The sequence below is a fragment of the Suncus etruscus genome, chromosome 9 (genome assembly GCF_024139225.1).
Source record: "Suncus etruscus isolate mSunEtr1 chromosome 9, mSunEtr1.pri.cur, whole genome shotgun sequence".
Taxonomy (NCBI): Eukaryota; Metazoa; Chordata; class Mammalia; order Eulipotyphla; family Soricidae; genus Suncus; species Suncus etruscus.
In genome coordinates this window covers 51189605-51216341 of record NC_064856.1, presented here as the reverse complement: position 1 = coordinate 51216341, position 26737 = coordinate 51189605, and the positions used below count along the sequence as shown (strand labels likewise).

The 26737-nt window shown below is 53.3% G+C and overlaps 1 protein-coding gene across 1 annotated transcript in view; it reads right to left on the bottom strand.

The window, feature by feature from the left end:
• The window catches only part of ARAP1 (ArfGAP with RhoGAP domain, ankyrin repeat and PH domain 1), a 62280-nt gene that overhangs the window by 11864 nt on the left and 23679 nt on the right, over window positions 1-26737 (bottom strand). Inside the window, exons 4-18 of the mRNA XM_049780250.1 lie at window positions 16147-16280; window positions 15645-15712; window positions 14792-14931; window positions 14604-14714; window positions 14105-14174; window positions 13760-13880; window positions 13179-13381; window positions 12803-12909; window positions 9976-10175; window positions 7839-7924; window positions 6336-6518; window positions 5187-5361; window positions 4097-4231; window positions 1497-1632; window positions 568-670 (exon numbers count right to left, since the gene is read on the bottom strand). Coding sequence (XP_049636207.1) covers window positions 568-670; window positions 1497-1632; window positions 4097-4231; window positions 5187-5361; window positions 6336-6518; window positions 7839-7924; window positions 9976-10175; window positions 12803-12909; window positions 13179-13381; window positions 13760-13880; window positions 14105-14174; window positions 14604-14714; window positions 14792-14931; window positions 15645-15712; window positions 16147-16280 — 1972 coding nt within the window. The remainder of the gene's footprint in view (window positions 1-567; window positions 671-1496; window positions 1633-4096; window positions 4232-5186; window positions 5362-6335; window positions 6519-7838; window positions 7925-9975; window positions 10176-12802; window positions 12910-13178; window positions 13382-13759; window positions 13881-14104; window positions 14175-14603; window positions 14715-14791; window positions 14932-15644; window positions 15713-16146; window positions 16281-26737) is intronic.

Below are 26737 nucleotides of genomic sequence, written 5' to 3'. Positions count from 1 at the left end.
AAGGTGGCCAAGAAAAACCATTAGCCAGTGGCAATGTAGACTTGGACACTTAGCTCTATGCTTGGGGACTCCTTCCCTTTTCTCATCCAGCTGCTGCCTCTCTGGACAAAGTCTGACAGAATAGAGAGCAAACTCAACTCCCCTTCACAGCCCCCTGGCTCTGCTCTTCTCCAGAAAGTTACTGGATAGTCAGTGAAGCCCCTTCTCTGGGGTCCAGAGGGAGGCCTCACAGTGGCATTAATCACATTATTTGTCTCCTCCACCAGCCAGAAAACTGACAAACTGCACCAAGTTCTTTAGGGGGCTCCTGGCTCTGGTCCCCAGGATAGGCACCTTAAACAAGAACCCTGCTTCCCTGGAAACTGTACTGTATGCCCTCATGCACAGTCAGTATTGGTGATGAAACCAGGAGGAAAACCAAGACCCTTCAGGTTGAGACAGCTCATCCCTCCCAGTCAGGGGCTACAGATCTTGCTTCATGGAGCGGGGAGTAGAGAACCCAGGGAACTGGCCAAGGGATGTCCAGGACCCTGTCAGATCCTCCCATACCTGTCAACCCAGGCTCACCTTAGCAAGGCACTTCACCCACTCACGAGCCAGCTCCGCACTCTCCAGCCCAAACAGGTACAGTCGCTCGCCTTCGGTATATACCTCAAAGGTGTACTCAAAGCTGCGGGACATGTACATCAGGGTTCAGGTCCTCACCACTCAGTCCATCCATCCCACTCTACCCTCTAGACTCCCCACCCCCCTACCTCCCTGCATCCTTGAAACAAAGGGGCTAGGAGGTGGCAACGTAGTTAAAGTGCAAGCCTAGCATACATCCAATTCGATTTGAACAGTGCCACATGTTTCCTGGACCATCTGTGGGTGCAGCCTTGGAGGAACCCAACCATCACTAGGAAAGGCTCTTGAAGACAGCACTGCCAAGCTGAGGTGGCCCTGGGTCTCTCCAGCACCACAGGGCCCAGTCAGCTCTGCATCCTTGCATTGAACTGCTGGCCCAGGAAAAAAACAGAGAAGCAAGAAAGAGAGCACTTGTCCAGTGTGTGTGTGGGGGGGAGGGGGGGACAGTAGGCTTTGCATGCAGGAAGCTGAAGTTCCAGCACTAGACCAGTAGTTCCCCCAAAACCACGAAGTATTGCCCCCTCCCACCTAAAAACATGGGAGAGCTGAACAGACAGCTCAAAAGACATGATGGAAGTCATCTTTGTCTGCTCCAGGCCACCAGCATATGCCCACTATCTCCTGCTCTGCCAGGCTCCCAGGGGGACTAAGGAACCCTGAGAGTGGCCTTAAGGACCCCTCAGCACTGTCTGGGAGTCCCCCAACCCCCAAATAAAAGCACAAGTAGTAGAGAAGCCCAGGCTGAGGCCTCAGGCATGTGGAGCAGTTTGCAAATGCCTCCCATGGTCACTCAGAGCCTTATTTCCTGTCTCCCAAATGGGGTAGTTGGACCTGAGCAGTAAGTCTATGATTCTTTCCAAAGGGCTCACCCATGCGTGTCAGGAGGAAGTACAGCAAGACACACGATTTCATTGGCTCGAATCTCTCCATTAGGGGTCACTGCCCTCTCATTTTCGTAGTAGTGCAGGATCCCATCACCAAGAACACACCAACGCCGACTGAACTCTGGGGAAAGCAGGGAATCCCTGAGAGAACTGCCATGCTCCCCTGGAGCCACCTTTGCAGAGACCCTAAGTCCCACCCGCACTGTAGCCTCAGCTTCATTCTAACTCACCAGTTCACCAGACTGACCCTCCTCCCATTGGTCCAGTTCAGTCTACACCCTCCCTTAAAACTCAATTCCTTTTCATTTATTCACTTATTTGTTGTTTTTGGGTCATAGCTGATGGTATCTGGGATTAATTCTTGCTCTGTACTCAGGGACTACTCTGGACAGGGCTTGGAGAACCCAGTTTGGCAGTGTGATCATCTGCCTACAAGGCAAGAGCCTTACTGCTGCACTATTTGCCCAGCCCATAAACCTAGTAGTTTCTTAAACTATAGGTTAAGACTCCATAATTTTCTTTAAAATATTTTTAAAAATTAATTTGTTGTCATCAGTAACTTATTTTTATTTTTTTTTATTTTAATTTTAATTTTTTCTTTGGTTTTTGGGTCACACCCGGCAGTGCTCAGGGGTTACTCCTGGCTCCTTGCTCAGAAATCGCCCCCAGCAGGCACAGAGGACCATATGGGATGCCGGGATTCGAACCAATGACCTTCTGCATGAAAGGCAAATGCCTTACCTCCATGCTATCTCTCCAGTCCCCATCAGTAACTTCTTGATGGGGAACAGTAAAGTTGGCAGGGCTGGGTCCTTTTCCCAGGTCCATGCTGGGAAATGGTCATACTGGGAATACTGTGCAGGGTTAGGGATCAACCCATGCCCCCATATACAAAACATGAGCTCAGTCCTTTGAGTCATCTCTTCAGAAATGTTGGACTTGGATACCTAATACCTATGGTCACATTAAAATATCTTAGTCTAGGCTAAGGAAAGAGCTTACAGGACTTGAGAAACAGGCTGGCATGTTTTGTAGGCAGGATTCCTTGGTTCAATCCCCATCACTGCATGGAGCCCTGAGCACTAAGTCAGGAATAGCCCCTCTTCCCACCACCACCACCACCACCACCACCACCATTGTGATCCAAATCCCAAAACAATTTCTCTGATGCAAAAGGTTTACACCTAGAGATGCTTCAGAAGCACTGAGTCATCTGGGCTAGCCTCATTTATTATAATCTTTGAAAATGACCCAGCAAAAACTACACTCTGTCCTAGACTGCTCAGGCCCTGCCTGCCCCACCCCACCCACAGCAGCACAGCCTTCAAAACCCTGCTAGGTCAGCAATTCACTCTCTCCCAAGTCTCCTGGGGCTGACCCTTAACTTTCACCCCTTCCCTCCTCGAAGACAATGCAAATGCTACCACATGAAGGCTTCCAGTCACTCACATGCACCCCCTTGCTGCCCCCCACCATCTTGTCCTGTCCGGAGAAAATGACATTTATTCTCTGAGAGCACAGTATCCTAGATAATTCCCCCCAAGACAGGCTCCCTCCAGGAGCTGAGCCTTGCAGATTCCTGCCGGGTGCCCACTCTATGCAAGACACCATCTAGACACTAGGGAGACGGGCAGCCAAGGGGAGGACATTCTAGTGGGGCACAGAGTATCAAAAGAGAAACCTAGTACTAATCCAGTATTTGCTCAAGTGGGTGAACCCCCACCCCACCCAGGGAGCTGGAATGATCCAGGAGAGCAGTAGTAGCTTCTGGTACAACTGGGGTGGGGGTGAATGAGTCATTTCTTTTCTAAAATAGGGGTGGTAGACCACACGATTTAGGAACTTCTGCTCTAGACAAACAAACATCAGGTAAGTGGTGTGTTTGTGTGTTTGTGGAAGTGGGGTAAGTGGGCAGTACAGGAAGAGGGGTGGGGATGAAGTTTCGGAGGAACCACCTTTTTAGAAACCCAAGATTGAGATGTGGCTCAATGGTAAAGCACAGGATTGAGATCTGGGTTGAATCCTAAAGTGGAAGTAAGAAAGAGAGGGGAAAGAAGGAAAGAAGGAAGGAAGGTGGGAGAATGGGAGGGAGGGAGGGAGGCCAGCAGATTGCAGTAGCACCATATCCAGTGGTTCTGAGGTGCTCACTGGAGAGGCATAAAGGGGTGTAAAAGTGGTGTATGGGAAGTCAGAGGGGCCTGCTGACTGGTTGTCAAGACACACAGGTGCCAGTGATCCAAAATTGTGAATTTGTCTGAGCTGAAGTAGCAGCAAGTCAGAGAGATAGTTCGGGCCTCAACTTTCCCCATGGCTTCAAGGACTGGATGCAAAGCCATACCCAGGAGGGGCCAGGGGTCCAATAAAGGCATCTTTAGTCAATAGAAAGCTGGCAGTGACATACTTTGCAGTGCCACAGTCTACTCCACTCTCCCCAGGCCCACTTATTAAGCATTTGCTGTGTACTAGAGACCACATTCTGGAAGCTTGCCAGGGACCCTTCAGTATGCACTGGGACCCCCTCATGGATCGACCAGCCTGGCTACCAGGGCTCCCCTGATGCTGGTACTGGCATGGTTGGCACCTACCTTCCCGGGCACGTCGGTCCTGCAGAAGTTTGGCAGCGGAGGCAGTCTTGTAGAGGAAGCCACTGTGGCTGACCGTGGGCAGAACCACGGAGTAGTGCTTTTCTAGGGGCCTCCCCGAGTCCAGTCGGGGGACCTCTTTGGAGAAGTTGGACAGAGATTAGTTGGTCTCATTTCCTCTGTGGAGTGTCTCTAGTTGGGCTGGGCATTCAGGTCACCAGCCTGGCTTTTGCCCTGCTTCTTGTGACCTCAGGTTTTACCTACCACCCCAAAGTTCCACCCAAGTAAGGCTTCCCCTTCCCACCTAAGCAAACCCCACCCCAGTCTCAGGGTCACTTATACCCTCCCCTTCCATCCAGTCCCCCTCACTCCATAGTCCCAAAGCAGGAGGTCCAGGTCCAGCCCACAAACAGTTCTGGGAGATGGTGGGTTGGTTCCAGACTATGCAAAGCCAAGGATGCAGTCTGGTTCCAGTCCTGATCCTGAGGCTCCCAAAGCTAGGGCCAGCTGGGTGGTCTCCCATGTTGATCTGAACACCTGGGATTGCTCTAGTCCAGCAAACCCCACCCAGTGTGGCCCCAAGCCCAGAGTTCCGGCCAAGCTGTACTCTCAGTCCTGGGACATGGCCCCCCCACAAGGCCAGGTCTGGGCCCTAACCAGCTCTACTCATCCCCACCCAGAGAGAGAATGGAAGCCAGACCCAGTCTGAGACAAAGCCCCACCCAGAGAGACAGCAGAGGGGCTGCCCTGGCGGGTCACCCACGCATGGAGAAATGCCACACCACGCCCACCCAGCAGCTCACACAGGCTCTACACACCCCGCGCCTCAACCCCTCTGCGCCTCTGGGGGCAGGGACACACAGCCATGGCAGCTTAAAGGCACCCACACTGGACGCCACGCAGCTGCAGCCTCAGATGCAAGCACGCACCTTGGGGGCAGTGCAGGCGATATATAACGTGCATACCACAAGCACTGCCCAGTGGGCAGCAGAACTCATACTTCATAAAAGGAAGGTCCACAGCCCCCAGAGGAGGGTCTCACCCCAGCCAGAACCCGACTCCTGCCCCAAAGCAGAGCTGCACCGCTGCTTACCCGTGGTTCGGTTGTTCCTGAGGAACTCCATCTGCAGTGTCTGGCCCGCTTGCTCAGCCAGAGCCAGCGGTGTGGGGGCTTCGGGGTCCCCCGAGAAGCAGTTGACTCCAGCCCCACAGCCCAGGAGCGCTTGGGTCTCAGCTAGATCTGAGGTGGTGACTGCTGCACACAGGGCCTGTGAAGAGAGAAGGGTCACCTCTTATAGGGGGGCAGAAGGGTGGGAGGGGAGAAGCAAGAGGAACAAGATATAGGGGTCCTTCTTTAAGATGAGAGAAAGAAAAAAAGAAAGGTCAGGGGCCAGCAGGGGAGTGGCCAGGTGGGCCTCAGAGACTGGGAGGGGGGTGTCCCAGGCCCTACCCCTAGACCCCCCTCAGTTGCCAAACCTGTTCTCCAGAGGATCTCAAGCTCTTTCTGTCTGATGGAGGGACCGAGGGGGGTGCTTTGTAGCTAATTCCTCCCACATTTGAATTCCTTACTGCCTGCCCAGCCCTTCTAACCAATGGGAGTTTCCGCCCCTCCTGGCTGTCCGCTGGACTGGGCAGGGCTGGGGGCTGGATGCCTGGGGTTCCTGGGAGATGAAGGCCTGACTCCAGCCCGCTGGGTGGCTGTGTGGAGTTGGCTTGTGCAGGCGGCCACAGGCTGACCGGAGGTCACGAGTGGCATCCCCTAGCCTGGGGCCAGCCGCCTCTCAGTTTGCAGGCAGACTATGGCCTGGGGCTTCCAGCCTGCAGCCCTCATCTGAGCAGGGTGGAGACGGGTGGTGGGAGAGCAGCTGTTTTTCATGAGCCTGACAGGAAATAGCATCCTGTCAAGCTCCCTCCTTTTGGCAGCGTCCAGAAAGAGCAGGACAGGGTGCGGGAGAGAGAGGATCAGAATCAGAGGAGTTGGGAGAGAGGCAGACAGATGTTGGGGACGTGGCCTTGGCCTTAGGCTGAATCTGGACTCTCCACACCCTCCCCCAGTTCTACATGTGTCTTGGGGGTTGGCACATCCACCCTCTAGGCCTCAGTTTCCCCAGGTACTGGCTTACTGAAGGTTGGACTGAGCTGGTGGAAAAGATGGGCTGAGAGAAAATAGGGAAAGGAGGTGAGGGATCAGACAGGAGGCAAAAGGATGGTCTCAAGGAGCCCCAGAAGCCAGTGCCCTAACCTTGTCCAGCTCCTCCTGGTTGCCGAAGAGTGGATGGTAGCGCCGGTATTTGCCCTCACGGTACTTGGCCTCCAGGTGGTGCCGCCGGGCTCCAGGGTTGCTGCTGGGCTGTAGGGCCTCACTGGGAGGCACATTGGCTGCCCAGAAGTGATTCCCAGCACCATTGCCCAGCTGGAGGAAAAGCTGTGGGTATAGACAGGGGCATAGAAGAGCAGCTACTGGCCAGGGGCTGTGGTTTCTAAAGGGATAGACCAACCCTGTAACCACACTGAGTGCTGACCCAGAGGCAGGACCAGAGGCAGTGGCCTGCTGAGAGACTTGTTGGAGCCCTGCCCACTCTCAGCGAACACTCAGCATTCACCACTAGCACAGGTCAGGGGCTGTGGCTAGTCTGGGAGCCAGTTAGGTGGCCAGAAATGGAAACACCACCTGATGTTCATTCCTCAGGGCTCAGGGCATGCGGGCAGAGCAGGATGCAGGCACACAGGGCCTGGAAATCAGTGAGTCATTATCTCTTCTAGCCATTCCCCATCCCAGAGCTTCAGCCTGGACCCTACCTCCATCCACCTCACCTTGCCTCCTCATCAGGTTCTATATGGGTTGCTGGGCCCACAGCTGCCACCACCAAACTATCTCTGTGACTATGGGCAAGTCTGCCTCTGGGCCTCTGTATTCTCTTGCCTGAAACCAGCGGCTCCAAACACACCCACAGGGGCAGTGCCACCCACACTGCTCTGGGGATCTACAGTTGGCTCTTGGGAAGGGCCAGGTCCTGGGCCAGCCTCCTGTTGAAGGGTCTCCCTGTAACTAGCATAAGTACATACCTGGGAACCCCAGACTGAGGCCCAAGTGTCTCCCCTCTCCCAACTCAGGCCTGTATGTAAGCAGGCACAGGAGAGATAAAAAGAAATGCTTTACATTTTTTGTTTGTTTTGTTTTTTGTTTGTTTTGTTTGCTTGTTTGTTTGTTTTCTGGTCACACCTGACAGTGCTCAGAGGTTCCTCCTAGCTCTACGCTCAGAAATCGCTCCTGGCAGGCTCGGGGGAGGGATGTCCTTCTGCATGCAAGGCAGATGCCCTACCTCCATGCTATCTCTCCAGTCCCAAAATGCTTTACTTTTTTTTTTTTTTTTTTTGGTTTTTGGGCCACACCCGGCGGTGCTCAGGGGTTACTCCTGGCTGTCTGCTCAGAAATAGCTCCTGGCAGGCACGGGGGACCATATGGGACACCGGGATTCGAACCAACCACCTTTGGTCCTTGGATCGGCTGCTTACAAGGTAAACACCGCTGTGCTATCTCTCCGGGCCCAAAATGCTTTACTTTTAAGGAGATGCAGTCTCTGGTGCTAGAAACTATTTGTCTCTCCTCTAAGTTCCCACTCTTTCGATGAACCCAAGGGTCTCGGTGCTGCTAGCCAGTTTTTGAGTGCTGGGGTCAGTGAAACGGGGGACAGGGGATCTGGAGACAGGCAGTGGTTGAATGAGGTAAGCAGGGATTCCCCACCTGGATGAGTGTTTCTGTCCACACCTTCTTGTCCATCTTGAGGCTCCGCACCTTGGAGATGCCAGCGCCCAGGCCACGGTGCTCCCCTGTGGACAGAGTGTCACACCTGGAATCATTGGGGACCTTTCACATGGGAATAAGCCCTAAGCCTTGAGTCTATATAGAGGCTGAGTGGCAGCTCTAGAATTCACATACCTCTGCTTGGGGTGTTCCCAGGGCTTCTGAAGCACCCCCTAATCAAACCTCAGTAGGCCACTCTTCAGTAGCTAACTAGGAGAATCTCTCCTATTTTTGGAGGAAGGAGGTGAGTCTACTCAGTGGTGTTTGGTGTCACTTCCATCACTACTTGCAGAACCATATGAGTTGTCTGGGATCAAACCAGGTTGGCTGTGTGCGAGACAAGTGCCTTATCTCCTGTACTCTTTCAGGGCCTGGAAGAATCCTTTTATTTTTGTTTTGGGGCCACAGCCAACAGTACTTGGGAATTATTCCTGGTTCTGCACACAGGATTATTCCTGGCATGTTCAGTGGATTGTATGAGATGTTGGGGATCAAATCCATGTCAGCCACATGTAAGGTAAATAACCTACCCAGTGTACTATGGCTCCAGCCTGGAATAATCTCTTTCAAATGAAGTAATTTTCCTTCAAATCCCTGCTTTAGAGCTTCTAATAAATTAGATATAAATTCTTTAATTGGTTCTCCAATATCATCTCATTTTTCTTCTTTCCCTCAATCCCACTCCTCTGTCTCCTCTTCCTCCTCCTTCTCCTCCTCCTCCTAGTTTCTGGGCTCCCTCCTATCCCAGAACTGCACCTCAGATCTTACCTGTACCTCCTTGGGGGCTTCTCCTCCAGAACCCTAGCACATTCCCTGCATGTTACTTCCTGCTATGTCTATGAGCTCTTATATGTCTTTTTGCCTGTGCCCTTATGATGTGAACGGAATGAGACTGTGACTATAGGTATGGCACCAGCCGTCCAGAACAAAGCTTGGCTCAGTGAACATGGGTGCATCTCTGAGGAAGAAAGGGCAGAGGGAGTGTCAGGGCCAAGAGAGAAGAGCCTTGCTCAACTCCAGGTGCCCATAAAGGAGCTCAAGAGAGGGGAGGAGGCTCAGGTACTTGAAGCCCTCCCCCACCCCGGCATCCCTGCTCTTTTCTGTTTCCTCTTCACACTCTAATCTCCCCATCAAGGTACAGCCTGGGCTCCTGGACATTCATCTGAGATACCCAACAGGCCTGGGTGCACAGACTGTTTAGACTGTTCCTATACAGTTATCACCTCCAGTCATCCAAGCAGCCACCAGGGACCCCTGGGCCCACCATGAAGGCAGATGAATGAATTCGGGCTCTTGTACCAGTTCCTCCTCCTCACCCCATGTTCCACTAAAGACATTCTCAGTATAGACCCCAGTTCTGAATGTCCTCCAAGTCCCAAACAGGAGCCTCATTCTTTCAGAGCTGAGGGGGAACTGGTGTCCAGTCTCACTCCCTCAAACTCGGCTTCTATCCACAGCCAGGGATCCAGCTTCCTAGGACACAATGGCTCCTCCCTCACCTCACTTCCTGTTCTTTTTGTTTTGTTTTGTTTTTTGAGAGATTAGGAACCCATGCCTGGCAGTGCTCAGGGCTTATTCCTGACACTGTACTTAGGGCTGACTCTCATAGGACCATATGGAGTGCCAGGATTCAACTGTGCATGCAAGGCAGGTGCCTTATCGCTGTATTATCTGTCTGGCCCCTTCCAATGCCCAATTAGGCCCAGGCACAGCGTCCCAACAGACCAAATTCACATTCTCTCACTTCCAGCAGTACCTGAATGAGCCACTTTTCCTTACTACCTCAGTGTCCCAACCAACTGGGAAGCCCCCATTTGGTAACATGGGGGCTGCAGTTTAACAGGGAGAGAACTACTCCAGACAAGAACCTCTGACTCCCTTCTGCCACTCCATAGACCATTCTGGAGATGCTGCCATCCTCCACCCCCATACAACTTGCCCCATCCTCCACAAACTGCCCCCTATACCTGCCCATTCCCCCAACCTGCCTCATCCTCCATCTGCTCCCACCCCAATCACACACACACACACACACACACACACACACACACACACATACGTGCCCACCCCCACATACCTGCACATCGCTTACAGATGACAATACAGAGGTTGATGGAGGCCCAGTCGGGCTGGGGAGCCCCACAGTCCGCACAGAACCTATTGGGGTCTGCGGCCCAGATGCGCTCGGCCACCTCCGAGGTGGACAGGGCCTCAGCAATGGCACCTTGCATGGCCTCCAGCCACTGCTCCTTCTCTTGCTCCGACTCAGTGGAGAAGCTGGGAACATAGGAGAGAAGTGAGGCGGGGCAGGAGTCTGAGGGCTCTGGGGGAGATGCTAGAGGGTAGGGATAAAAGGAGAGAACAAGGTGCTCAGGATTGCTCAGAAGACAACCTAGGTCTATGCCGAAGGCAGGAGGGGACGAAGCAAGGACACCAGAAATGTGATACACAAGGTGGCCAGAGAGGTTTCCAGGAAGTACAAAGGAATTCCGGGAGAAGTGACGCCCTGGCTCAGACCTGAAAAATGAGAAGAGAGGTCCAGGCTGAGGGAACTGGGCAAGGGGCAGGCTGGGCAGGTCAGGCAGCCAAAGGCCAAAAGACAGTGATAGTAACAGTCTGGGATAGGCAGTGGAGATTAAAGTTCGGGAGAAGGTGCCAGAAGCTGGAGCATGTTCTGGGTTCTAACTCCGTACCCCAAACTTTCCAGGCAAATCAGAAAGAATCCTGGTGGCGCCCAGCACTTCTGGGGCATCCCAAAGAACCAACCAACTCCCAAAGTACATCAGTAAGATACAGGAGAGGCCAGAAGGAGCTTTGCTCATAAAAGTAAACACAAACCAGAGGCTGTTGAAGACAGAGCAAAGGGGAAAGGACCCTAAGCAGGCACAGGTGTGAAGGGCACAAGGGTTAGAGAACAACTTAGGTGGTGAGGTTAAAGTGAGGTCTGGGGCATAATGGCTGGAGACAAGAGCTGCTGGAGACAAAGGAGGGCTGAGAACAAAGTGGGTGTTGGCCTGAGGCAGGCGGTATCTTTGCTCCTCAGGCAAGCTCTGCATCTTGTGTCATAGAACAGCTTTGCACACATAGTTGTGATCCTGTGTGCAGTCAGGGAAACTGAAGCACAATGTGGCCACACAATTTACTCAGGTCACCAGGTATCCCAGGGTGGACCCAGGAGGTTACAGACAGGTAGCCCCACCTCCATGGACTAAAGTGTGCAGGGTGACACCAGCTGCCCTTTTGCTTTGCTCCTCACTTCAGTGATGGACGAAGCCTCCCTTCCCGGAGCAAGCCTATGGGATCCAGCAGCCAAATCTACTCCTGATCTCATGAAGGAATGTTTTTGTTTTTTTTTTTGGACCACACCCGTTTGATGCTCAGGGATTACTCCTGGCTAAGCACTCAGAAATCGCCCCTGGCTTGGGGGGACCATATGGGACGCCGGGGGATCTAACCGAGGTCCGTTCCTTGGCTAGCGCTTGCAAGGCAGACACCTTACCTCTAGCGCCACCTCGCCGACCCCGGAATGTTTTTTTTTTTAAGACACGAAGCCACAGCACACTTAGCTGGCTACAACTGAGAGTAAACACCATGTTTTTTAGGCACTAAGATACCAAACAATTCCCGGAACTCACTCAGCTGTGGGGACAGTGGGTACAAGACCCCACTGCAGCTCTGCAAGGTGGGTCTGCGGTGAAGGGTACACAATGTCTAAAGAAGGGGGGCTCTATGATGCTGAGGCTGGTTTCCCCCCCAAAAAAAAAACAAAAACGGGAAGGACCCCAAGGCACACCCCTCTCCAGGAGGCTGAGGAAAGGCTGTGTGAGGTCATTGCCCAAATAGACCTGCCTGCACCAGAAGCCCACCCTATCCTGGGACCTGAGTTCACAGGGAGGACCTTGAGAAATGGAACGTGGTGCATCCAAGGCCCAGGGTGTGGTTCTGTGTTGTGGAAGCCGTGCTGGCAAAGCTCGAGTATGGAGCAGAGCCCAGACACCGCAGGAAGGCTGGGGAGGAAGGCAGGCCCTGGCAGGCAGCCCGGGCAGGGTGGAGGCCAGTGAGAAGCCTGAGGGACAGGCAAGGTCAGAGAGGACCAGACAAGAGTCTCAGGCTCCCAGAGGCATGTCCAGAATGGTCCCAGGAGACAAGGAGGAAAAAGCAGCAGAGGTCTCATTGGTGAACCAGGGGAGATTTTTTCCATTTTAAATAGAGCCCTTCCATGGCTAGCTGTTCAGCCATAGATACAGCACTACTCGGGTCACCAGGCTGGAATCCAGGGAAGGGAATGAACTCCAGGTCTCTCACTGTGCACTGTCACTTTGGCCCCTAGAGGAACATATGCCAGTAAGCTCAGAGGCTGCTCCTGGTATGCGGCTCAGGGGAGCTGCAGTTCCTGGCAGTTCTTGGGGTACCAAGCAGTGCTGGGGATCCAGTCTGAGCCTCCCATGAAAGAAGCATGCACACCAGCCCCCTGGGGCAGAGGAATATTTTGAGGGAGGAGGGCCGGGTCATGAAGGGGGAACTCTAGGAGCAGCAAAATAGGGATGGGCAGAGAGAATAGAGTGAGGTGAGGGGCGGAGCAGGAAGGGGAAAGACCCCAAGAAAGAGAAGCTCCCACAGCTTAAGAAGAAAATACAAGTCCAGAGAGATAGCACAGCGGTAGGGCATTTGCCTTGCATGCAGCTGATTCAAACAGACAGCAGTTCAAATCCCAGCATCCCAAGTGGACCCCCGTGCCTGCCAGAAGCTACTTCTGAGCACAGAGCCAGGAGTAACCCCTGAGTACCGCCCCTAAGCACTGCCAGGTGTGACCCAAAAACAAAAAAAAGAAGGAAATACAGGAGGGAAAGTGGTTGATTGGGGGAGGTGGGGATGTTTGCTGCTGGCAGCAGAGGTAAGAGCACCTGAAGATGCGGTAGGGCGTGGTGAGGTCGAAGCTGCGCCGATCTGCTTCCTTTACATTGCCCACACTCATGTCAATAAAGGTGATGCCAATGCCCATCTGGTACTCCTGCAGGAGAGGGGAGGGCAGAGGTGGCACTAGGGCCCAGGCAGCGACATAGTGGGACATAGAGGGGCATGATCCCTGAAGGGGCGATAGTGCCCAGAAAGGAGAAAGGAGGCAGACAAAGGCCCAGGTTAAAAAGAAGACAGAAAAAAGTAGGTTCAGGTCTACATGGGAATGGGAAGGGACTAGGTGTGTATGGGTGAGGTCTGGAGGATTAGGTGAGCAAGGGGAGCTGGGGGAAAAGTTCAGGTGTCCAGCCAACCCTGTCATACCTCCAGATTCTTGTAAAGCTGCACTTTGTCCCTGGCCACGACCACATAGAGTTTATTCTTGAAGCCACGGAGCTCCAGACTGCCCGCATGGTCAGGTGGCTCCGGGCCTTGAATACCCAATGGGTAGGCACTGGACAGCCGGGCCTGGGCCCGATGCTCAGCCACAGCCTGTTGCAGAGCCTGCAGCCACTCCTTCCGCTCCACTGAGGGAAAAGGAGATGTGAGCCAAGCTCAGAATACCTGAAGGGGTCCCCAGCCAGCCCCTTGGGTAACGCCTCTGCTAGAAGCAGATCTTGGGCCAGCACCTGCTATGAGTTCTCGTGCTGCATGAGCTCAGGCTCCAGGCCTTGCCACACCATGAAAAGGGGCTCATACTGAGGACTTTAGTCAGGGGGCCAGTCATGGAGTGCTGCCCCCTTGCCCCGAGGGGAGGCTCCTCTGAGTTTGACATAGGAGCACAGGTGCCCTGGTTCTCTCCTCCCCACTCCTCTGGCCAAACTGTCTGCCTTCTGTCCCCTTCACGTTCACACCCCCCATAATTCCCAAATCCCTGTGGGTTGTGCATCCCCATATCTCCGTACCATCGCTCTCTGCTCGAAAGGTGAAGGTCCGATTATGCGTGATCACTTCAAACTTCTGGTCCCCAATGGCAGCCACACGAGAGATGCCAGCAACAGAGACAAATCGCTTGGAGTAGGCGTCCTGGGCAAAAGAGGGAACTGCACTTTGGGACATGCTCCTCAGTACCCCCAGACTTGGCTAAAGCCAAGTGGCCACCCCTCTCTTGGGGATTCAAGCCCCAGGTAGAAACCATGGCTGGCCAGTGGGGCTGGAGGGCATAGGTCAAGGGAGGACTGGACCCTGGGGAGGAATCACTGAGTGTTGGGAGTCCCATCAGAGACAGATCGGGGGTTGGGAGAGCTCACCTTGTTGTTATCAAAGTAGCACAAGTTCTCAGCATCCAGTCTCACCCATCGCTTCTGGTAAATGTAGGATCTGAGGGAGCAGAGGCAGCACAGAACAAAGTTGAAAGTTCAGAGGGAGAGCAGCATCTATTTGGTGCCTGGAGGGTTAGCACAGCTGGAAGGGCATTCGCTTTGAGGCTCTGAGTTAGATCTCAGCATCCCATATGATCCCTCCCTCCACCCAGACTGCCAGGAGTACTTCAGAGCCACCCTGAATGTCACCAGGTGTGGCCCCAAAACAGAGAGAGAAAAAAAGAAAAAGCAAGAAAGTTCAGAGGGAACTGAGGGAACTCTGTCCCTCTGGCAGTCAGAAGCAGAGTCCGGCAGAGCCAGGCCCGGTGGGAAAAAGGATCTTGAAGAGAAGGACCTCCCAGTGGCCCAGGGGAAAAAGCTGCTCTAGGATGTGGCCCCCAATGAAGCGGGTCCTGCAGACCCTGCGGGCCCCTTGAGCCTCACTCACCCTTGTGGCGGATTCTTGTCCAGCCAGCCAGCCTTGAGCACCGTGGGCACAGGGGTGGAACCCCCGGGCAGCCTGTCCATGGAGTGTGGCGGGAGCTCGGTGATCAGGAGGCTGTCAAGCAAAGGTGGGCTCAGGCTGTGGGTGTCTCATCCACCCAGGGGGAGAGGACCCAGTTGAGGGAGACTCACCTGGGGATGCCCTCGTAGGCATGGTCAGGTTCTTCCTCGTCCTCCTGCTCGCCCCCGGAAAGCTCTTCTCCCTCGCTCAGCAGACTGGCCACACGCACAGCCCGTGGCAGTAGGTGCAGTGGACTCCCTCGGGGCTCGTCCTGCATCCCAGACCCACCCAGCATCAGATGTTCCACTTAAACCTTAGGGCCAGAAAAAACTGGGGGGTGGGGGGGGAGGAGGCAGGGCCCAGGGCTCAGACAAAAAATATGGCTAAAGGGATTGAGATCCCAGAGATCTCAATTGATTGAGATCTCAATGGGCTGAACACACTCTGCATGCAAGAGCTCCACACGATCCCTGGCCTTGAGCAGCTGCTGAGCAAGAAGTCATAGCAGCCCTGAGCACTGCTGGGTGTGGTCCCAAAATACCATCACCTCAACCAACACCAACAAACATAGCTATATCTAAATATATTTAGTGGGGGGTGAAGAAAGATTCGGGGATGGAGACAGTCACTCAGGGAGATTTAGCAACACAGAAAGTGAAAGAATGGACGCAAATAACCAAGCAGGGGCCAAAGGAGCACAGTAGGTGCAGCGAAGCCCAGGGCTTGGAGAAGCCCAGACCAGGAAACCAGGGTCCTCAGGCCCCTAGAATCCCAGAACGGTAATACCCTAGGACTCTCAGGCCTCCAAAACCTCTCGCATCATCCAGGAGCTGCATTGGCCCTCGACCCCTGCAAAGGGCAAGGGGACTTTCCTGAACAATGCCCTTTTCTCTATCTGGTGACCCCCAGAGCTTAAAAGGCATCTGGATAAGCCCCCTGCCCTTCCTCTGATCCACAATCCACACCATCTGCACCATTCCCCACCTTCTTGGTCATCACGCTGGCTGGGGCCCCCAGCCTCTCCTCTGGGAACTCATCGTAGTCAGAGTCATCTGGAGAGAAAAAAGGATTAGGGAGACTCATAAAGCAAGATAAAGGGCCAGCTCCCCTCTGGGGGGCACTTGGACCTCCCTCATACAAGTTACCCTCAGCCCAAGAAGGTCCTACCCTACCCCCACCCAGACCTGCTTTCAGAAGACACCAGGGACAGGAAGTGCTATTTCTAAGTTTATACTGGTGGACTGCAAGGGGGTGCGGGTGTGGATGGGGGGGAGCAGTCACCACAGCCTGCCCCAAGTCTTGGAATAAGCCTGGGGTGGGTCAAGGCAAGAGATGAGTGAGGAGCAGGGAGAGAGAGGGCATACAGTCTCGGAGGCCTACCAGGACACTCCCCTGTACTCAAGGGGTTTCACAGCAAGGGAGGGAATGCCCAACAGAAAGGGGAGTAAGATCCCAGATGCCCCCCTCCCCAGGCAGTGATCCTTACCAAACTCTGGCAGCAGATGAAGAGGCTTTGGGGGGATCTTTGGGGGACTATGAGGTGGCGATGGGGGCTCAGCAATTTCTGGTCGGAGCGGGGACAACAGTGGCGGCAGCGGCGGCTCCTCCTCAGAAGGCAGGCTGGGCCAGAAGGAAGGCAGGCAGTAAAAGATTAGCTGTAGAATAGCCCAAACCAGGAGCTAAGCCTATACAGCCTAGGACCCCAGCTCACCGTTCCCCCTACAAGCCCCACATCCCAAGGAGCCATGTCCATCTCACTCTGCTCACCCACACCCTCCATGCCCCAAGCCCTGGAGGCTGCAGGAAGTGGGTCACCTTCTGGGGCCTACAGGAGTCACCCCACAGCACCAACTTTAGCTAGATGCGATGAAGAGATGTGGGGATGGGGTCACACTCTAGTCTGGGGAGCTCAAGAGGACTTCAGGGAGTCTGACTAGAGACAGGTTTGTTTCCGGTGAGCTGCGGGGGCCCACCCCTGACCATGCTCAGGAGTCACCTGGTGTTGGGGGTCAAATCCAGGCTATGCACTTGAAGGTCTGTGTTCTGTCATGAAGCCATGTGCCCAGAACCAACCCAAGCACTTAAGGCTCAGAAGGTGTTGCCTGGCACAATGATGGTGGCACTGAATGGAAAAAGGCAATGAAGACCACCTTCTCTCCTGCTCCAGAAGGGGATTCCCCAGACCCCTCAAACTCATCCTATAACACACTTCCCACACCAGCGCCTCATCTGCTGCTCCTTCCTCAGGAACCTTCCCTCTCCCAGGATAGGTTTGGGCTTCACAGGGCTCCAGCAGCTAGCTGGCCTGTTCAAGTCAGCATAGGACACAGCGCCCCTTACAGGCTATATCTCCCAGGACAGGCTCCAGCCATAGAAGGGAAGGAAATCTCGTTCCTCAGGTGACCTATCCTAGAGACAAACCCAAGCCCTGCCTTCCTCTTCTGTATGGGGAGGATTTCTGATTCCTCTGGTTTCTCTCATCCTCTGACTTATCCTGAGACCTGGAGGAACATGGTGCCTTGAAAGCATACGGTCACAGGTTCTCCCCCATGAATCTATGCTGCTGAAACTTTACTGCTTATGACACTGCTGACACTGTAATTTCCCATCATGGAGCAGCCAGGGGTAGGTACATCAGCCTCACAAAGCTATGCCCCCACCCACAGTGGGTGGGCACCAAGACATAAAAGATGTGTGAGCACCTGCCAGAAAGAGTGTCTTCCAGCGGGCATGTATGTGAGCATTGCTGTGACTCCCATGAGCTCCAGCCTATGTGTGGTTACTGAGACGTTGCAGCACAGTCAGGATTCCCCCACAAGCAGTCTCACAGTACAAGAATGTCCTTCGAACCACCTTTGCCAGAACCAGCCCATCAACCTTTGGACTAGCCCCCCTATGCCAGGACCAGCCTACTGGCTCCCAGGACCTTGTGCTTCTTAGGGTGTAGCTACATCCATAAACCCCTGACCACTGAGGATAAACCAGATTCCATGAAGCAGGTCTTTGGGCACAGCCTAAATAGGAAGCTAAAGCTGCCCATGTGGATATCAGAGACTGTACGGGCTCTGTGCAGCCATTAGAGTGTACAGGCCCCATGCAGCCATCAGAAAGCATACAGGCTCTATGTAGCCATTAAAGAGTGCACAGACCTCGTGCAGCCATCAGAGCATACAGGCTCCATGCAGCCATCAGAGCGCAGAGGCCCCACACAGCTATCAAAGCAAAAAGGCTCTGTGTTATACAGAGTATACAGGCCCTGTGCAGCCGTCAGAGCATATAGCTTCCATGAAGAGAGAGGTTTGGTGCCAGGGGGGCTCACATCTTGCACACTGAGCCTTGGTCCCTCCCACATATCTGGCCCCAGGAGAGCTGCATGGACAGTGGTATTGCAATAACAAGGAGCCCCCAATGGAGGGAGACATGTTCTTCAGAGAACTTCAAGAACGTCTGAACTGTCCCTGCACTAAGTAATCCTCTAGTACAGGGGTGGTGAACAAGTTCGACACAAAGAGCCAAAATTTTAAACTGTGAGAGTCAGAGAGCCACACCAGGCAATGACCTGCCAAAACATACAAACACTCACATAAAAGCATATAATTTTAACAATAATCTATTAAATACATATTGCATTTTGCTATTTTGAATGAGGGCAAAAATCCTGCAGTGATGGTGAGGGTGTGCTGCGTCCTCCACACTAAGAACTAATGGCAAGATGTGACCCAACATGTGACACACGGGTCCCCCGCTTGCTGGCCCATGCAGTCCTGGGGGTGGGACTGTGCGCTCAGAGATCTCTCCTCAGAGGTCCCTCCTCAGAAGCAGCACAACAAAATCCAAACTTGGCAAAGAGCCACAGTATAAAAAATAATGATAAGAGGCAAAGAGCCACATTCATTTTGGCCGTGAGCTGCATGTGGTTTGAGAGCTGTGTGTTAGCCACCCCTGCTCTAGTAGGTACCAGAGCAGGATGAACCTCCCACTCTAGCCTCTGAGCACCTTTAGGGAGTGGCTGCATCTGATCACTCTCCCACAGCCTAGTTCAGGGCCTGACATAGGAGGTAGGAGGGTGGGAGATGGATGGATGGATGGATGGATGGATGGATGGATGGATGGATGGATGGATGGAAGATGGATGGATGGATGGATGGATGGATGGATGGATGGATGGATGGATGGAAGATGGAGGGATGGATGGATGGATGAATAGATGGAGAGACGGACAGAAAGGCAGTCAGATGGACAGGTGGATGGGTGGGTGGTTAGCTGAAGAAGATGACACTAAATTTGTGGGGGAAACAGATGAAAGGTGGATAATGATCCAAGGGACACTTGGGGAGACATGCAGTCTCAGCTCTGAGAAACCCACGAAAGCTCTGAGAGCCTGCCATGATTTTGGTGGGAAGACTGGCAGAGTCTTTGCAGAATGGGAGGAAATTTGGGAGGAAATTGGGCTATACCTGAAATTGTCTACAGGTCACTTATGGTTCTGTTCTCAGGGTTCATTCCTGACAATGCTCAAGGGACCCTATACAATGGCAGGGATCTAACCAGGATCACCTACATGCAAGATAAATGCAATCAGGAAGAATTCTTGACAGACAGAATCAAGGGAAGGAGCCTTTGGCCCTGACCTATTGATGCTGAACTCTGAGCTATGGTCCAGGATCACTTAGCCTAACCCTGAGGAGGGGGGCAGCCTTCACACCTCACACCCAGGCGCAGGTGGCCTCCCTCAAAACTGACCTCTGCTCCTCCCCATCCTCGGCATGTGTGCCCCACCTCCTCCTCCATGCCTGCCCTGAACTTCAGGATGGCCCTGCTGTCCCAAGACCACCCAACATGTGGAATTCTGAGACAAACACCACCTCTGTCTCTGCCACCCCAGCCCCCTGCTGAGACCCCACAAGAAGGAGTCACGAATGGGGCAAGGACTATATAAACAAATGAGATCCAAATATGGAATAATTTCATTTTGTTTGTTTTTGGACTGCACCCAGCAGTGCTCAAAAGTTATTTCTGGCTCTACACTCAGGAATTACTCCTAGCCAGCTCAGGAGACCATATGAGATGCCAGGGATTAAGGTTGGCCATGTGCAAGGCAAGTGTCATACCTGCTATGCAATCTTTCCGGCCCCTGATCATGGAATTTTTTTTTTTTTTTTTTTTTGGTTTTTGGGCCACACCCGTTTGACGCTCAGGGGTTACTCCTGGCTATGTGTTCAGAAATCGCCCCTGGCTTGGGGGGACCATATGGGACGCCGGGGGATCGAACCGCGGTCCTTCCTTGGCTAGCGCTTGCAAGGCAGACACCTTACCTCCAGCGCCACCTACCCGGCCCCATGGAATTTTTTTTAACTCATATACTCTGTGTGACATGGACTTTCCCACTGGTTCTTTGCAAAGTGGAAGAAACTGAGGCACAGGATCCTAGGTGATATGTCCTTAGATTTGAAGCTAGGCAGACCCAGGAGCACCCTCTAAGCTCAGCTAGCAGGACCAAGGCCATGGCTGACATCAGGGTCATTGAGGGCTGCCCAGGACACACACTCTTGGCCAAGTTGGGGGACACTTGGGGAGACATGCAGTCTCAGCTCTGAGAAACCCATGAAAGCTCTGAGAGCCTGCCATGACTTTGGCAGGAAGACTGGCAGAGTCTTTGCAGAACAGACCTGATGTACCAAGATAGTAAGAGCAAAGGGTCCCTTACGGACTGCCAGGCTTTACATAGACACTTCCTCAGGAAGCCTCCTGGCTGACCCCATTTGCTGGCCCACAGGGTAGCAGGAGTCAGAGCCAGACGGGAAGGGAGAAGTAGCACTGAAGTCACAAACAGAGAGGGAAAACCCCAAAAGGAAGGAGTGCCCATTGAGGCCCCAACCCAGCCTGAGCTTTAGATGCTCAGGGCCTGCTCCCCTCTGTATCCCCAGTTCCAATCTACAGCTAAGCCTCCACCCTCTATTGACTCAGGTGCCTTTAACAATCCCTGCGACACCCAAACAGAGGTAACCTCTTGCCCCACCTTGGCTCTCCAGTTCTCCCAGGAGCCTTTTTCCTCCCTCCACATGACAAAGGAGCCCATCTCTAGTCTCTAGTTCCTTCTATGCCTCCACTGCAAGTCTGGGCACTTGAAGCAGGGCTTGAGGTCATCCATCGAAGAACTGCCTCCCTGGCTCAGGGCAACTGCACCCAGATGCATTCTGCAGGGGCTAGAGTTCTAGTCATAGAGCGAGTGCTACGTGCTGCAAGAGGCCCATCCACAACTGCACCAGCTCGTCAGCACCAGAAGGCCCATCCCAGGCAGAGTGGGGGAAGTGGGGAGGTGTCACGCTCCTCGGAAGATATAGATCAGGGCCAGAGAAAAGGGCTCAATGGATAGAAGCAAAGGCTTTTTTGTTCAATCCCAGAGTTCCATGGTCCCCAAGCACAGAACTCAAAGTAGTCCCTACCCCAGTACCAGCAATGACTCAGAGACCCTAAAGATGGTAGCCTGCAGAGTGGGGGGCCCTGAACCCTACCTAATGCACCCCCTTACATTCCAATACCCTAATGTGAGCTGCATCCCCTAAAGCAGTGGTCCTCAAACTATGGCCCACGGGCCACATATTGTATTTGTATCTGTTTTGTTTCTTCATTGCAAAATAAGATATATGCAGTGTGCATAAGAATTCATTCATAAGTTTTGTTTTTACTATAGTCAGACCCTCCAATGGTCTGAGGGACAGTGAACTGGCCCCCTGTTTAAAAAGTTTGAGGACCCCTGCCCTAAAGCATATTTCCAGCTTTTACATGTGCTATTCCTTCCCCCAGACAACTCCTGGCATCCCTCCAAAGGACAGAATCAGTATTTGCCCAAGTGGGCAATGCCCCCTTCCCCAGCAGGGGCAGCAGTGGGTGCTCTCCTATTGGTTTTCTTGAAGAAGACAGATTGGGGGATGGGTACTGAGTGATGTTCTCTGACAGGGGGTGGTAGGTCAAGTAAGTGATTTAAGCCACACATCCTTTCCCAGTGCTATGAGATACCACTCAGGCTCGGGGTTGGTCTGGGGCCTCCCTGGGGCTCCCTCCACCCCCCTCACTTCCATCACTCAAAACAGCTATTGTCTGCCAACATCCAGTTCACTGAAGGGAGCTTGGAGGAATGAGCACCCAGAATGCATCACTGGGCTCTGGGAGGACCTTGCCCAGGACCTCTCTTGGTCTCTGGTCAGCAGAATCAAGACCAGGAAGGGGTCCCAGTGATCTAGACACACAATCCTCTCCCAGTCCTTCCCGGATCTGCTGTCCCAACTGCCCACTTCCGCATTTGTGCCCTGTTCCATAGGCCCATGTCTAGGCCTGGACCTGAGCTTCCTCTGTAGCTGTCCCGGCCCTTCCTCTCCTCTCCATCATGAGACCCAAGGTCTGCTCCACCAGGGTCCCCATTCTGCTCTCCCTGCCACTCAGGACACAGCACTGGAACCCCTTCTGGAAACATCTGCCTCGCAGGGGCCCCTGGAAGCCTGCTGCCTTGTTCTGCACAGACTGTGAGCCCACAAAGCACCCCTCTCATCACCAGCACAAAGGGTGCAGCTGGGAGTCTGTGCTAATTAGCACCTGCTCAGAACCTTCAGAAATACCCCCCAGCAGCACCCCACTTGCCTCACTAACAACCAAGGCATCACCCAAGTCTCAGTATCTCTCTTGCCTCTTTGATTTTTGTTTTCTGTTTTGTTTCAGTTTGGAAGCCACACCTGAGTACTCAGGGTTTACTTCTGATTCTACACTCAGGGATCACTTCTGGCAGGCTTGGAAGAAACATGTTGCCAGGGATCAAACCTGGGTCACATGTGGTACAAGGCAAATGCCCTGCCCACTGTACTATTGATTTGGCTCGTTCTTGTTAGGTTTTGGAGAAGGCCTCCCCAGCAGGGATGAGGGTCACCAGGGCCACCTATACCCCATGGTTCTGAGGAAGTTGCTTTGTGCAGGGATTGAACCCAGGGCCCTGTGCATGCCCAGCATGTGCTCCAGCCCCTGGAGGTACCACCCCTGTCCCTCTGCTTTTCTCCCCCAAGCAATATCTTCTACTTGCTAAATACCTGCTATATGCCAAGCATTCTGCTAAGGGCCTTTTCCCATTCAACCCCTATATAGACCAGGATCAACTCCGTGGGGCTCATGACATGCCTTTTCCTCTAGGAAGTCCAACCAGCAGCTCCCTCCACTTAGTCTGGTGCATCTATCCTCAAGCAGACACGGAGCGTTCCCACAAGCCAAAAGCTGTGGTGGGCAGGAGAAGGCCACTATCTGGATTTTCAAATGCAGCTACACATCCTGCACGGCCCATGCTGGCCCCAGAGGGCTTCAGTGGGAGGGAAGGTCAGCCTTAGAGCAGACGGGGCTCTGCTGTGAGAGCCACATCCCAAGTGCCCAGCCCCAGCAGAAGACAGAGAGGACAATGAGTGCTAGGCCCAATGAAAGGTGAGCCGTGGGCACAGGGTTGGGGAATCAGTGAGTCCCAGGACACCAGTAAAGGATCCTGAGTTTACTGCAGAGAGGGGAGGCCAGTCCAGGGCCTGACAACACAAGCACCCATGAATCAGGCTACCAGCCCAGGAGGAGGGCAAATAAGCATCTGTCCTGGACAGCTCCCCCGCATCTGGGACTCAAGGCATCAGATAGGACCTACCAGGAGCCATAGCCCCTTGAACCTGACAGAGAGAAGCACTCTCGGAGCCTCTAAGGAACCCTCAGCAGAGTCCCTCAAACACCTAGAGAGAAGGGGCCAGCAGAGTCCAAGAAAGGCCAGAAAACAGGACCATAGGCGCCGTTAGTCACAGCTGAGAACCCAGGTGGGGAAATGGAGACTGGGCAGCCCAGTGCAAAGAGAAGAGGGAGAAGGGAAAAGGCAGAAGAAATACAGAAATGTGGGAGAAAGTGGAAGGAGAGAAACTTCTGAGAGTAGGAGGGCTGTAGCAGAGAAAGTCCAGCCCTTGGGTGGAAGGCACTAACAGGTGGGGTTCCTGCCCTCCTAGGCCTAGCTGAGCCCCGCAGGCCAAGCTCACCCTCAGACGCCAGGGGCTCCTGCAGGCGGCAGCAGGTACTGGGACTAGCTTGTAGCTCCAGTGGGCTCCGGGAAGGGTGTGAGGCCAAGTGTGGGGCAGGGAGGGTTCTGCCCAGCTAGGACCAGGGTCCCTGCAGACCCGGGAGCAGGTATCTGCGAGTGGGTCCCCAAGTGTCACTGGGGCTTCCACCCAGCGAGCCACTGAACTTGAGCGTCCAGCTCTCTCTCCCACAGCTTCCTGCTCTCGGCACCCCACCCCCTGCAGCCCTAGCCAAGACACACACTTCCTGAAACCGGCCTGAGAAAAAGGAAAGTCACCCAGAATCCCCCGGGGCGCACTTCCTCCCCACCCCAAGGCCGCCCCCATCTCCAGCGGGAACAGGACAATGGCCACAGGGGAGCTGGCCTGGGGTTGGGGGACGCCCAGGAAACCCTGATCAAGGCTGCTCCAACTCCAGACCACCAGGAGGCCCAGGGAAGCAGGGGAAAAAAACTCTAGGAAGAGATCAAGCTCTGTCCTGGCAACAAGTGACCCGCCTCCAGAAGGAGCAGGGATTGGCTGGGATCAGGACCGTCCAGAGATACCTTGACTCCAGTTTCTCCAGGTATCAGGGAAGAAAACTCAATTGCAGACACAGAGGCTACTTCTAAATAGTGCTGCTGCCACGCTGGGTGCTGGGACTCAGGAAGCACCTGAGCACTTATGGGCACCTGAGAACCATCACCATCACCAGCTTCAATAGTGCTGGGTGGGGGAGAACAGATGGGAGATGTTCAAAGGGCTAGATCACATTCTTTGGTGCTGACAAGCAGTGGGATCATCCGCAGAAAGGCAAGGTCCCCTGCAGCACTGCCCAGAGCAGTGCCCTGAGCACTGCTGGGTATGGCCCAACAATACCAACTAATTAGTGGTAGGGAGCAGCTCTCCCAGGCTGGGTCCAACCAACAGTGCTGTTTCCTGAATGCTGGCCTGTCTGGGGCAGGAGGGAGTGCAAGCCCCATCACTCCTGCCTCATGGAAAACTCCTTTTCTCCAAGACAGCTGCAGAGATACTAGTAGGGTTGTGTGGGAATTTGGGGTCTGCTTACTCAGCTCTGGCTACCAGCAAACATGTCCAGAGCACTGGGAAACATAGAAACAAGAATAAAGGCTCACTGTTGGGGAGCTGACATGGGCACGCACATACACACACACATGCACGCACGCGCACACACACACACACACACTCATACATAGTTATACAGAAATACACAGACACATATAGACTCCCACAGACAAAAGCTCACAGACACACTTACAGAGACCACACACACGTACATCACATATATTCACACACACAAGTTCACACACAAATTGGTACACATATACATTAGATACACTCATAGACACACACATACACATCACATCAATTTACATACACACATCAGAGTCATTCATAGCACATATCCACTCTTACGGACACGCACACATATATCATATACAGTCTCACGTATACACACATAGATACTCACATTGAACATATACTGTCATACCCAGCCACTCATATACTCATGTACTTACACACTGACACACTCACACAGAATCACACATCATATACATTCATGCACACACAGAAACATATGCACAGAACACACAGGCAGATAGATGCACAGCAGACACACAGGATTACACTCATACATACATGCACACTTATACTGAAACACATTCACACGACACAGTGGATTGCTTGCTTGACTCTTACCTGCCCGATACACACAACACATGTGCCACTCACCTCCCAGAGATTCCTACACATATGTATATTAGTGCATATAAGTGTGCATACCTGGTCCTCGTGCCTGTCACCAACGAAACTGCCCAAACTCCTCAGAACTGGGGTATGTGTAGTCCATGACCTCAGGGCCTACAAGCCTCGAAGGCTTTTGGGAGCCTGGAACATGGGAGTCAGGCAGAAATGCTCTGTGGCCACCTTATCACCGGGAAGAGAGGGCTGAGATTTCTGAGACCTGACCCATCTCCAGGACTAAGTCAGGACATGAAGGCCAAGGACAGGCTTCATAAGAAGTACTGGAGGGCCGGGGGCAGCCAGCCAGGTTCATCAGTGCCTATAAGACATCCTATAATCCTGAGTTTTCTTACCCCCAGGCCCAAAGGGCTGCATATACCCCCAGAATCCATACTTCTAGAACCCCGAATACCTAGTATTCCAAGATGAAAGCTCCTGAGGATCCAGGAATTAAGCTTGGCAGCTCCCATCTCACCACACTACCCTAAAGAAGAGTCCAAATTTGCAAGATGTAGGGGTTGGAGTGTTAGCACAGTGGTAGGGCATTTGCCTCGCATGCAGCCAACCTGGAACACCCAGGTTTGATCCACAGCACCTCATATGGTCCCCTGAGCCTGCCAGAAGCAATTTCTGAGCACAAGCCAGGAATAATCCCTAAATGCTGCCAGGTGTGGCCCAAAAACAACAACAACAATTTTTTTTTACAAGATCTAACTTCAAATTCTCTCTGTGGAATGAATTTTTGAGCTTTCACCACAAGGAACAGGATTCTGGGCCCCCCAGTCATGTTTAAGGGCTGACTGAGGCAGAGGCCAACATTGGGTCCAGTACCCTGGGAGAGCTAGGCTCCTGATACCCAGAAGAGTCCTGGAATAGAGCCAGAGTGATAGAGCGAGTAGGACATTTGTCTTGCATGCAGCTGACCCATACTAGATCCTGGTAGCCTGTATGACCCCCACCCAAGCACTGCCAGGAGTAATTCCTGAGTGCAGAGTCAGGGGTATCCCCAAGCACAACCAAGTGTGGCACCAAAACAAAACAGAAGTCCTGGAAAGTAGGGGTTGGGATGGGGAGCATTTGAGGGAGTAATAGGCCTGGAGGGGCAGCTTCTGTGTCAGGAATCCTGCCTCCCAAGTAGAATCCAGACCTACACTTCACCCAGTGGACACTATAACTACACACACACACACACACACACACACACACACACAGAGTCACACAAATACACTCTCTCTCACACACACACAC